Source organism: Silene latifolia, chromosome 8 (assembly GCF_048544455.1).
Source record: "Silene latifolia isolate original U9 population chromosome 8, ASM4854445v1, whole genome shotgun sequence".
NCBI classification, from domain to species: Eukaryota; Viridiplantae; Streptophyta; class Magnoliopsida; order Caryophyllales; family Caryophyllaceae; genus Silene; species Silene latifolia.
The window spans coordinates 3,521,317-3,535,116 of NC_133533.1; the positions used below are offsets into that span (position 1 = coordinate 3,521,317).

The window sequence follows — 13,800 nt, forward strand, 5'->3', positions numbered from 1 at the left end:
CATTGTGAGGTAAAATGGTATCCGTCTTCAGCTTGTGACGGATATGTCATGTCTTCAATGAGAATTTGTGTTTGTATATTACTGTACAACCAACTAAAATGAGACTTTACATCTGTCATCGGTTGTGAAAACAAAAGCTCAATTCCTTTATTTTTATTGTTTTAGGAAAATGCTCGATTCCTTTAAGACTCGCATAATACTGATTACTAGATTTAATGCCCGGGCGATGCCCGAGCCAATTTGCAATATTCTATTATATAAAAATACTCTAAGGCTCTGTTCTTTTCAGCTTATTTTTAGCTCTCATGGAGAGCAATTCAGTTCAGTTCAGCTCTATTTAGCCAAAAAGAACAGAGTCTAAGTCCCTACTCTTTTGAACTTAATTTTGCTAAACTTAACTGAACTAATAAGAGCTGATTTCTTCTGATCTGAACATATAAAAGATACTCCCTATTTGTATTTTATAGAGGAGAAAAACACTTTAAATAGTGTAACTAAATATCCAAATGCATAAAATAATGTCGATGCACGGGCCTATTGTAGCTTGCGACATGTATAACGTAAACCCAAAAAAATGTTTTAACAATCGAAAAATAGCGGATTGGAGGGAGTATGACTTATGAGATTAGTGTTCTTATCAACTAAATGCAATTCTATCATCTATATATCACATATTTTATTATGTTCTAGTTTAGTAGCTTTAAGATAAGAATTTTAGTCAAATAAGATGATCCCTCATGTACATTTTTTTATATTAGTTTGAACGGTCATATACTCTTGTATAAGCTAAAGTGACATTTTGTTATATATGTCATAATTATACTTAATGATTGTATCTTGAGACGCCACCAAAACTAACGTGTTAATTCAAACTTGTACAAAATTCAACTACAAATAATGAGGCTCACTCACGCAAAGACTCAATTCAAGCTTCACTATTAATTTAACCGTTGATTTGTACTTTAGCAATATTAGTTCTCGTATTATCTTGATGATTCGAATAGCGCCAAAATTAACCCCCATAATTTTAGTCAATTGTGAGATTAAGCCCATAACTTACAAATGTAGTAATTAGGCCCATAACTTTGATAAAAAAGTGAAATTCAACCCAATTTTTTATTTTCAACCAAAATTGCACCAAAAAATTCAATTTCATTCATCAATACAATTTATAAGTATAGAAAAAAAACATCAATCAATAATTTTAACATTAATATTAATTAATAATCACAAACATAAAACAAACAAAGGAAATATACTTTTGAATAAAGGTAGAAAGCGTAAATCATTCGACTTGCTACAATTAGAAGTATTTAGCTTGCTTGCATAAATCAAGCATACTGTTCGTAATATACAAAAATTGTGCAGAAATTCTTCAACGATCAAGGAGATGACCAGACTTGCCAATTAGTTGCGAGTTTGCTACAATTTAAATGTCTTTAGGAGTACCACGCATTTATCCTCATTAAAGTATAAAAAGGAAATTATTTCACAAATTAACAACCCTAATTCTCGTAAGAGACCGTAACAAAATAATGCTTTTATAAGACCTCTCATTAAAAAAATCAAAATTACTTGCTCACATCTTGTCAAAGCAAAATAAATGAATAAAGCATTATATCTAACATTCAAAATTTATTAGACTGTCAAATAAGAAATACTCCCTCCGTACCAGATCAATGGTAACACTTACCTAATACGGCCGTACCACACCAATGGTAACATTCCTTATTTGGCTCACAACATTACCAAATTATCCTTATACTCATTTGATATTTACATAAAATGTCACTACATACCCCACCTACCAACTCACAATTAAACCCACAATTACATACCCCACCTATTTTCTTCCCTCTTTACCCCTTCTTTTACCCTCTTTTCTTAAAAACCCCATTTTTTACCACGTTACCATTTGTATGGTACCGAGGGAGTATGTGAAAGAGTAAAAAAGAAAAAGAAAAAGAAAAATCACTCACCTCGTGTCAGAGGCCTAAATCCATCATTTTTTCTTCTTCTACCCACTGTCATAGCAAAATAAATGAACAAAGCGTTACATCTAACATTCAAAACTTATTATACAGTTAAATAAGCAAGATGTGAAAGAGGAAAAAAAATACAATACAAATTTCATTAGATAAAAGAGCAAATAGAAAGAAATAACGTGAAAACTGAGAGTTGACAAAAGCCTTTCAAGCTATTTATAGTTTTAATGGGTGTTTGTATTATAGAAATCCTTGTTCTAATCAAACAGGTGAGAATTGTACAATTGTAATTGCATTGACGTTAGTAAATCCATTGGTCTCAAACTCTGATGGAGTATCTTAAAAAAAAATCCTTATCTTCTAGTCTATCTCTAATCTTAAATTCTTAATAGTAGTATATTTAATAAAATAAAATAGCAGTAGTTGGTAGAGATAGAGTTTTATATTGCTCGGGTAGATCAAAAAAGCTGGACTCTCTATAATCGCTCGAAAAAAGCTTCCTTTAATAATATAGATAGATTGTCTGCAACTCTGGGAGTGTTTTTATCAAATCACATAAAGTTCTCTGTTTCAAAAGATTTTTCGGCACAATATTGATTATTGTCCAGAGAGTATTTTTTAATAAATCATTAAAAAGATGGATATTTTATCCCATAATATAAAAAATCAGCAAAAATTACATCATACGGCCCCGTCAATAAATATAGCAACCATAAATTACCCTGTAAATTAAATAAAATATACTCGTATTTGATAATCAATAAAGAAAAGCACCTCAAAATCCCTTGTAAATTAATGCATGTATCTTGCAAATTTAAAACAACCTCAACTACAAATCTCACACGACTTTACCAGATAATAATACACAGTTTAATTTCCTAACCATAGACAAATTACATTTTTCAATAATCTCAAAACAAGTGATGCTGATTTGTAAGTGAGAAAATGGAAGCAATAGAGTAGGCAAAAATCCTTATAATCTCGGCTTTAACTTGCCCTCGCTTTAGCAATAGAACGAGCAAAAATCCTAATAATCTCGGCTTTAACTTGCCCTCGCTTTGGTATGAGACGATCAGAGACATTTCCCTGTGATCTCCCAATCTCAGGCACATTGCGCTTCCCCTCTGACATTCTCGAACTCTGATCAAGCTCCTACAAAATTGATCGGCAATGTACAAAAGTTTGTTAGATGACTGTCACAAAGAGTTTGAAAGACGGTTTTGAGCTCAATGGTTTGGAACTTTGTGGTAGCTGAGGTTATATATATGATCAAAGGAAACCAGAATCTTCCAAGATGCCTCTTCTTTTCGCGGCCAAATCATAATATGAAAAAATAATACATTTAGTGGCTGACGCTTTTCTCCTAATAACTTAATCGCTTGTGCGCCTAATAATGAAAGGAAACATATGATGCTTGCTTTTACCAAAAGCAATGCAGAATCACAGGAAGATAATTTTATTAATCGTATCACCAAATGGTGATTATATGCATACAAATCACGTTTATATCTTATATATATATATAAAACTGGGTTGAAAACGTGTGGATCCGACATTTGTCATCCGTTAATTGGTTAAGTTGAATGGAATATTTTAGTCAAAATTCTTGATGGAAATAACATTATGATACGGTCATACGGAGTACATGCATAGAATTCATATATGTGCTGATTTTCGTAGATGATTAAGAGTTCAAATAAGCATTGACCAAAATAGAATTAAATAATTAAGTGTTTGCATTAATAAGGTCAAGCCATTTGACGAAAAAGTGACTCATATAGGGATTAGGGAGTGTATTTGTATTCAGTTTTTTGCATTGATTCATTTACACTTTATTGTCATGGATGCGTTGAACAAATTATACTTCGTATATAAATACTTGATGTATACAAGTCGAAGTGGTATTTTATGTAAAAACAATATTGGTTTCTCACAACTCTTTTTCATCTCTGTTATATACTCTGTATTACCCTGTGAAAACGAATACAAAACCAAAAATATGTGTCCATATAGATTGTGTAGATTAAAACTACAAAGATAAAAGCAAGCTCCTTATTTTAAAATTATTTCAAGCTGCAAATTGGTATTTTCTTCTCGGGAGAATCGTGGTATATTGTTCTAGGAAACAATAAAATTGTATCTGGTTTTTAATTGATTGGAAATGCACGCAAAATCATTCATTTTGCAATTCAATTAAGGTCAACCAACACTATTATCATTCATGAATGGATGCCTTTGCTTAGTTCAAAAACTTCATATTCTTTTTTATCGCCCACAACAATCAATTTGTATTCCGCAAATCCGACTTCCTTTGTTGATCGAAAAAAATTGAAAGTGAATTAATTATTCTTGGTTTTTCTAATTAGTTTGAAATAAAAGAGCGATGTAGTAGTGATTATTATGAAATGTGTGTTTAGATTGTTCAATATAAGATTGATCTATACGGAGTACTGTGTTAGAATCAAACTTTCTTATTGCGAGTGAATTATATTTCCTTCCTCATGAGTTTGGTGCAATAGCGAAAAAAGTTTTATTTTTACTATTTCTTAATTAAGGCGGTATTAAGACTCTGACACTCAGTATTATTACCCGTGGTGACGCAACATATGAGTAGTATGCATCTCAATTCAATTCGTGGATATTGACTAATTAGCATACGAAAATATTTTGATAAAAATCCTAAAATGTAAATAATTACGTTTATTGCGAAAAATGCTTCAAATTGAGTATAATTTTCATTATATTTATTAAAATATTTTGATTTGTAGAGATGATTAAAGTGAGTGTCTCAAAATATTTTATGTTTACGTAAAAAGACATTTTGAGAAAGTTATAAAACTTAGACCATTAAATCCTAAGAAAAATATATTTGGAAGAGTCATTGTATTTCTTAAAAACATAACTTAAAAAAATCTACTAAGAGATAAGTTTTTATGTGGGAATGAAAAAAATTATATTGCGAGAAATTGAATACATATGAGATTTTGATAGGTTTAAGTAATGTGATAACGAGTATGTGTACGAGTATGTATGTACACAGTGATCGCGAATGCATTTGAATAATCAAAACAAAGTAATGATTATTAAATAATATACTATTATAAAAGACATGAAAAAGTAGAAAAAAAGTTACATTTTTATTTAATATTTTCAATTAAAATACGTATACGTCAAGTATAAATAATGATTATGACTAGCTAAATATTACTTTTAGTAAAATATTTTATATGTTATATTTTAAATACTTTGAAGTTAAACCTCGAAAAATATTAGTTGAGAAAGTTAACCTATTTTATTTACAGGTAAACTCTTAAACATCATTTATATATAGTTATTTAAAAATACAAAAGGTGCAATTTTTATAGATATGTTTCACAAGTAACAGATGCAAAACACAATCAAAACATTTGAATAAGTTAAGTTTGAACTCTATATGTTTGATACATAAATATCACACGTTATATATAAAAAAAAATTAAAAATTATATAAAAGTATATTCACATCATTTTGAACAAATATTAATTGATTTGGAACATAACGTATTCTGAAATGATATAATTTGAGAACTTAATGTTGATTGTTGCATTATTCGAATAAACTTTATTTTAATTAATATGATATTTGATCAGTCACAAAATAATTTATAAAACATTGATCAGCATAATTAATTATCGCTTATTAGTTTTAATTAAAATTGCATGTATTTTATTTTAAAATATTGAAAATAAACTTAAAAAAAATTAATTTGAGAAAAAATAATTTATTTTTATTTATAAGTAAAAATATTAAAGGTCATATATAAATTATGTTATTTTTCTTCAATTATAATAATTAAATTTTAAAACAGGCCGCGCGAAGCGCGGGATACTACCTAGTAAGCAATATTATATAGTCTACGACGTACTACCTCAAACATCAAGCAGCCATAGCTTCCGAAAAAAGATACAAAAGCACTTTTTCATGGGTCAGGGTCTCTAATTTTAAAGGTGGGTGGACCAAAATCTAGGCACAAACATTATGGATTTTGGAATATCTCACACTAGATGGGTTCAGATTCAATGATTCATGCATATGCGCATCATTCCTTTCAAATATGGTGCCTTTTTAGTTCAAACGATTGCAACGGAGAATTCTAAGCAGCCATAAGACTTGAAGGACTTTGCTTTGAATCCCATACTTAACTTTATTCTATTTGGTTTGATGTCGTACATAGAATTCGGGCTGGAAACTGAGGATGAGTCATGTTCCAAAAGGATTTTGCACTTTAGGACACATCAAATCCAAAGTTCCAAACTATACCCACTCTCCAAGATTGTTCCAAAGACCATAATCAAAGTGTCGATCACGAGGTTTTCAGATAAAAATTTACTTCCAGTGGTATGATGCTAGCAAAAACAGTCAGACGATCAATAATCACAAATCATAAAGGTTCCAGGTCACGCTCGACTACCCTGTATCACAAACCTTTTGCAAGTTTTAACATTATCGAATAAGACTATTGTACGCATACAACCTCTTTTTATGTATTGCACCTCATTTAACAGAAGGTATTTTAACCATGCTGTATGCGTACAACAGTCATATACAAGGCCAATTGTTGCAAGTTCGAGGCAATGAGGTAATATTGTTGTGCATAAAATTATAAAAATGAAGAATGTCGTAGAATTTCGGTACTACAAATTTGCATGGACATACCTGGTGAAACAACTTGCAATTGCTATGGGCAATTGTCATTAAGGATCCATGAGTGTGCTTCCCAAAAATCATCATCAATTATGTTACAATGTTCAATCACAACTCTCTTACTTGAACCCTCATTACTTGTCGACGTAGTTTCCTGTGTGCAAATATCAAAATTAATACTTGGAGGAATACATTGGGCAGTTGGCACTTCTTATAATGCCAACAGTTCATTAAAGACTTTATGCAACTATGCTATATTGCTATGCAATTAAGAAAGGAGCATCTTAGCACATACAAGAAACACATGTCCTAGCTAAGTTGGTAAAGTCTTGAAATGTTGTACACCTGTACGGAATCCCGTCTGAAGCAAGACTAGCATGACTACAAGGATAATTAATACATCCACGTTGTACAAAAAGTTCTCTTTACAGCCGCACATAGATGTCATATTGAAAGATAATAAATTTGAAGAAAGGGGGGGGGGGGGGGGACAAACCTGATCCCAGAAGACACATGAACCACGACGAAATATTTCAGGCAGTGCATTATAATCAATTCCATAGTGGGAAAGGATGTCATTCTTATCTTGTGTTTGAGTTCCCTGAAAATCGTGAACATTTGCAAATTCAGCTTTTACAGGCAACTGCGTATCAAACCAATAGCTGATTAACAGAAGAATTGACTCCAAAAACAAAGATGATGTACCTTCAAATACTTTTGGGCTTCATTTTTTCCTTTTCCAGATTTAACCAACACCCAGAAACAGGTATTGTATTGATTGTTAATATGGCCTACACATGCAAATATACAACAATTGAGAATTTATTTTCGTAAATAATTACTACATGGATAAGACAGCATTATTTCAGGATATCTATGTAACTTAAGTACTACAGAAAAATCTAGCATTTCAGTTCCAGAGAAAAATGAGATGTACGCTATCTATTTCTAAAAATGAATTGTACATAGTAAAATGCAGATAAACTCACAATCGACTTGTCTCCAACAGAGATAGTCCCGAAGAATCTTGGATGACGGATAGCACACAGCTCGTCCATCAAAGGACGGGGTATTCCTTAGATCTTTTGATGGAAAGTATTCTTTCCATTTTTGGACATACATAGCTGAAAAATATGATACTATCACAGACACTATTCCACTGCAAAGAGAAAACAATGTTGTTCCCCACACAAATTTAGTATATCAATATAGATAGCACAGACATAATGAGCAGATATTCAAGTTCGCAGGAAAGACACAAACTGCATAGGTAAAGGAGATACCTAGCATGTCGTTCACAAAATTTAGAATCTTTATTCAACACAAAGCTGCAAGTAAATCATGAACGGTTATTCATTAAAAAGTTGCAAATAATTTTAGAAGCAAAGGTACGAAGAAAAATACCTGTACTCATCACTGACGCCATATCCAAATATTATGTCTTGGAACTCTTCCACAACAGCTGCTGCACATGAATTCATAAGATTCAAAGCTGCTAGGTCATTGGGCTTCTCAAATTCATGACAGTCAGAGAACCTAAAAAATCCAAATAGGCCCACTACTTCACTTGCTAGCTCCAGAAATCACATGGGAGTATATCAACACAGATCAAAACCTAAAAATCTTTGTTCAGATGAACATATGCATTGACTCCATTGAAGAAATAAAAATAAAAAAAACATCTTAACAGTGCTCCATCCATTTCCTTTACCAAGACCTAAAGCACAAATATAGGAAACTCAAATTCAAATTCAATCACTTAGAAGCACATCTAGAACCTAAATCCATCTCCATTGAAGCAAACCAATATTCAAGTGAAAAGGTCTCCATCAACGAAAGCATGTGATGCAAAATTGTGTCGTGTCGGAATGTCTGTGTGTACGGTACACTGACATGCTACTCAAAGTAAATGGTGAAGTAAGACATGCAAACGTACATAGAAATCAACTTTCTAAGGGTTTCGGCAAACATAGAAAAGTTAACAACAGTTTGTAAAATACACTCACGTTCTTACATGCATAAATCATTGGTTTAGAATTGACAAACACAAGTTCCTATTTCTTCCTTATATTTAACATTTCCGGTGATAACAATGTCACATACTTGTGGAAATGGCAGCCATCAATTCGGATGACTACCCAAGTGGATAACATCAGCTTATCCTGGAACTGAAAGGACTCCACATATTCTGGTCTGATTTTGGGAATTTCATCTTCAAAATTGCCTAGTTCCTCGAGAAGAGATAAGTGCTTATCCCAAAAGCTTTTACGAGCTATATTTTCAGAGCGAACTTTCACCACTTTTCTTTGTGGTCTATTCACAGGGTCGCCATTTTTATCGAATTTACAAACAACTTGTACCTATATCAGCAAGCAAATATGAACCAAAATTTAATTAAAGTCACACACAACGAAATCGTTAGTATAGAAACCTGATTGCATATTAGCATTAATTGCTAACTAACACGGAGTGATAGCAATGCAGTACTTGTCCACACTCCACCATGAGGACATCAGAAAGCACTATCTAATAGGAAGTGTGCCTCTGATATCTTGTAGTTTTCACTTTTCAGAAATGTGATTTTACATCAAATACAGTTAAATTTACATCCAATAAAATCACAAAGATCATTTGATCTGTCGATAAAAAGGTTAAAATCTTGAAATTTTCAACTTGAGAAAATGGAAAAAAAAAACCGGGGATTCAGGCTAAAAAGACAAGCATCTCTACTGTAACCATAAACCGTGTTAAATTATCGCAATTGTATGACCAAAAATATTAAAGATCAACAAACCTGCTTAATTTTATATCCATATCAATCACAAACGCTAGTCAACCAAAACCATTGAATATAGTTTATCGTTTTAAGCATTAGGGATAGATGTTCAGTATTGCTTACCTTGGCATAAAGAAGACAAGTTCCTTGTCGAAACATAGGATGAAGAGTCTTATAATTCATTCCAAATTGCTTAAAAAGAAGCTCATTCTTATCTCGTTTTTGCATGCCCTATAAATCAGACGCAGGCAGATTGTAAGTGATGCACAATTAGTACACATCGCTTATAAATGCGAAGAGTAGCATGCACAGTGTATAAACAAGTGACTGAAAGACACAAAGATGATCACTTTCATGCTTACTCAAGGCATAACAATGAGCAACTTGTTCGTAACTGAATTAATCAAACAGTGATGACAAAGGAAAAGCTGAGACGTTTGTATATTCAGGAGAATCAGATAAGTATGCAGTATTAATTCTATAATTAAATGAGGATTACTTTAGTACATTAAGGCTACCCTTGCTCTCTTCCTCCTTTTTCTCTCCAAAAAAAAAAACTTATCCTTCATTAATCCTTGCCGTGGGCTACCATACATGGTAATCCTCAAAATTTGACACTATTTAGTTTTATATAAGACACTACGATTTATAATAAGTCCCTCGTTTTGCAAGATTCTTCATCCCCTCTTTGTATTGTGTTTTCAATACAATTTGTAGGGTTTTTCTTAGTTTTAAGGTTTCTCTAGTTCTAATCAATGGTGGTTTGTTAATCATTCATTAGACGTCTCTTGAATAGATGCCATTTACTCTCTCTATGTCTAAATAAGGTTCACATATCCTTAGACATAACAACTTAGGAGAAAAATATTGGGGTGTGCAAGTGGGTACAAATCCGATGAAAAGATGAGTAAAATGAGTGCCATTTTTTATTATTTTTTTTGGTAAATAAAACAGCGAGGAAGGGTACGCAAGTGAGAATACTTTGGTGTCATTTCTTGAAAATGTCAAGTTTTTATTAGGACAAAGATGTACAAAACACTGGCAGAGGAGAATGTAGCGCGATAAATTGCATCTAGTAAATCAATGGATAGTTTCCCACTAGTTGCTTATTTATCAGATTCAAATAAACAACTAGTGAGAAGTAATTGTAAGAGGTTATACTAAAGCATCCAGCGACAAGAACGCCATAATACTATAGATGACGATAAAATGCATGAAGAACAAAAATATTCAGCAACACCTTGAGAAATTCATGGGCTTCACTTTCACTCTTTCCACTATCAACAAGCTTCCAGAAACACGTATCATGTAAATTATTGAGGTGACCTGGGGGAAAAAAATAGCACTTCTAAGAAGTGTGACATCTATGAGTTCCCTCCTAGATGAATGGGAGAAAATCCAAGTACACAAGTACGACTCAGGGACCGGGAAAGACCGAGCTAATATTTGGGAAGTCATAAAGGAAGCTACTTACAATCATTCTGTCTCCAGTGAAGATAGGTTTGCAAAACATCCATTGTTGGACAACGAATTATTTGTGCTTGAAATGAAGGTGAATAAAGTAGCTCCTGTTGTGGAAAGAATTCCTTCCATTTTAAGGTATAAAAGGAAGTGAAGAATGATACAAGCAACGAGAGTATCTTACTGCAAAACATATTTTCATGTATATAAGGACTCCTCGAGGGAACATAAAGTTCAATCACAAAAACCATAGGCAATAACAACTGCATATACAGCAGCAAGCAATACTACAAAGCTTAGCTGACAGAAGGCAAGAACAACAACATTACCCTAGTGCCTTAAAAGGCTCTTGTCCATGGCGAGGCAAGGGGAGGTCGGATGTATGCAGTCCCACCACAAGTATTAGACACAGAAAAACTGTTTATGGATGGTCCACAATTAAAACATTGTTTCACGAATTGCATCAATAGTTTGCTACTTTACAATACAACAAGCATGGTCGCCTAATTCGATATGACTATGCCACATGGATACACAATAGGCTCCTCATGCGATGCCTAATGTATAAATGGTAAGCAAGAACCATGACAGAATACGTAAACAAGAGCCATGTCCAACGAATCCATTAACGCAGCCCACAAGGGCAAACAGTTAAGTGAGTCATACTCCAAAGCAAAAGAATAGTGCGAGTCTTTAGCTCCGTTGGAAATTCAAAAAATCATTACATACATCAACTTGTGAACCAAGAGCACAATTTGGAATTGAGGTATCATCGTAGAAGAATGACATTTGCATGACTAACCTTTCGCGCCTCTCGTAAAATTTGGACTCCTTTTTTAATACAAAACTGCAAAAAAAGAACAGTAATGAACCACATGTCAATTTGAAGCAAAATTTGCAGTTCCAGAACAAACAGGAGACGAGGAGAACTACAGATATGGAAGGTACCTATATTCATCACTAAATCCATATGAAAATACTATGTCTGGATATTTCTCCATAACAGCAGCTGCACAAAACTTCATCAACTTCAGAGCCCTTCTATCATTTGGTCGGACAAATTTATGAACTCCCGCAAACCTATAATATCAAGTATTTGTGGGAAATAGATTTAGACAAGGTAATGCACAACTAACCACAAAGTAATCATGTCATTACAACTCTTAGGTTAGCCACTAAAATACCAGACATGAGCCTTCATGTCTCGGTTTAAGTTGAGTTCCACAAGTACTCCTCAGTCCTCACAACTGAACGTTGTGATTAACGTGGGAACTGTTGTCCCAAATCCAAATATTGAAGTAGGTGAACATTCTGAACAATGCTTATAAATTTGGGAGTAACTTATCCTCTTACGAATTGGTTTAAGAATGGAAACTCACTTAATACAAAGGTCAAAACAAAAACAGATGCCACGACGGGTGAAACTTCAATCGCCCAATGACTCAAACGCTAGGTTCTTGTCAAGTTGAAACTGCGCAAAAGGCTCATTCATACGGAAAAGCTTGCATTTAGAAAAATACCGCTTTGCTTATATTAAAAAAATGCGAACTAATTAGTGCCATCCTAACACAATTTTACCCCCACCAAATTAACAAAGGAAACACACCCACAAAATGAATGGCAGAACTACGAGGGGTTAGCAGGAGCAAGCACCCCTGAACAACAAAAAATTTGGAACATTTAAATTCAAAATTTTTGATTTTTTCCTAGTTTACCTTATTGTATTACTAATTCGCCCCCCTACCCAACAATCCCGGGTTCACAACCTGCACGGCTGCAAATTGTAGTCTAAATTGCTTAAAGAAGCTACCAACCCATTTTAATTACACTCAATACAACATACACACATAAAAACGATTCGAACTTTCGACATCACAGCAACATAAAATTCACATTTCCCAACAGTCCAAGCTTGTTCCTTTCCTAATAAATTCAAGCTCATATAACACATTTCTTACAAAAAACATCTCAGGAGCTAAGCACAATCCTTATACCTCAATTAAGAACCTTAAAAGGTGATTAATTAATTGCTCATATAGTACAAATTCATAAATTAGCTTAACAGCAACAATTAAGCAAATTTAAAACGCAAAAACAACATTTTTGCATGATTAATCGCGAGAAAAACGGAATTAGGATGAAATTAAGCAAGAAATTAAATGAAGTACAAAAGAATTGACCTGCGAAATTGACGACCGTCAATTCGAGCAACGATAATGTTTGGAAGCATAATCTTGTCCTTAAATTCAAAGTCTTTGACATACTCATACTTGCTGTTTGCCATGGAGGAGCACTTTATTGATTTCGCCGGAAAATCGAACTGTAAACCCTAATTTTTGGGAATTGTTGCGGCGGCGAATATGGGGATTTTGCCGTCAGTTGGAGGTTGAAGCGGAGAAGTGTAAATGGTGGCGATGGTGTAGTCAGCCTAGTGGCTTGGTGGATTATGTATGTTTTGGCACAGTTTTTTCGGACCCGAAAAACCCGAGTCAATCAACTTATGGAACCTGGATGACTGGATTGAACTAAACCGATTGAAGTGAAGAACAAAAATAAATTCGGCTATAGTTAAGTGAACTGATATGACTTATGGTGTTAGTTGCTATTATAAATCGAGTCCGGGTCATAATCGTGTAGGCAATGAACTTTGGACCCGAAAAAACCGAGTCAATCAACTTACCGACTTAAGTGAAGAACAAAAATAAACTTGACTATAGTTGAATGAACTGAAGCAAGGTGTTAGTTGTTATTATAAATCGAGTCCGATCATTCCGTGTAGGCAATGAAATACGGAGTACATTTTTGTCAAGTTAATCAAACACCAAAAAAAAATCAAACACTTGAGTCATCGTTGCAAGTCGTGTTTTTTAAGGCTTTATTTGTATAGATAAACG

General features: G+C 33.3%; 1 protein-coding gene across 2 annotated transcripts; it reads right to left on the minus strand.

Annotated features, from left to right (window-relative positions):
* Window positions 1–2,714: 2,714 nt before the first annotated feature.
* On the minus strand, window positions 2,715–13,332 carry LOC141596046 (tRNA(His) guanylyltransferase 1-like). 2 transcript variants are annotated; one of them, XM_074416048.1, is made up of 14 exons: window positions 13,087–13,332; window positions 11,855–11,986; window positions 11,709–11,753; window positions 10,920–11,089; window positions 10,686–10,771; window positions 9,569–9,676; window positions 8,773–9,029; window positions 8,074–8,205; window positions 7,953–7,997; window positions 7,659–7,828; window positions 7,375–7,460; window positions 7,166–7,270; window positions 6,682–6,823; window positions 2,715–3,137 (listed from the first exon to the last, which is right to left on the minus strand). In XM_074416048.1, exons 1-13 carry the CDS (start codon window positions 13,188–13,190, stop codon window positions 6,704–6,706), a joined length of 1,560 nt encoding a protein of 519 aa, XP_074272149.1. In that variant the 5' UTR covers window positions 13,191–13,332; the 3' UTR covers window positions 2,715–3,137; window positions 6,682–6,703. The 2 variants fall into 2 exon arrangements, with proteins under 2 accessions (XP_074272149.1, XP_074272150.1); XM_074416049.1 differs by lacking the exon at window positions 13,087–13,332 and adding an exon at window positions 12,286–12,368.
* Between the last annotated feature and the right edge of the window lie 468 nt (window positions 13,333–13,800).

Bases quoted from the DNA above. Each gene is read 5' to 3' on its own strand.
- LOC141596046 (XM_074416048.1), bottom strand. From the start codon at position 13,190: ATGGCAAACAGCAAGTATGAGTATGTCAAAGACTTTGAATTTAAGGAC. The intron at 9,677-10,685 runs GTGTTGCTGAAT...TCTGATTTATAG, and splicing joins AAGCCCATGAATTTCTCAAG to GGCATGCAAAAACGAGATAA. The intron at 7,829-7,952 runs GTATCTCCTTTA...TTCTCTTTGCAG, and splicing joins TTTTGTGAACGACATGCTAG to TGGAATAGTGTCTGTGATAG.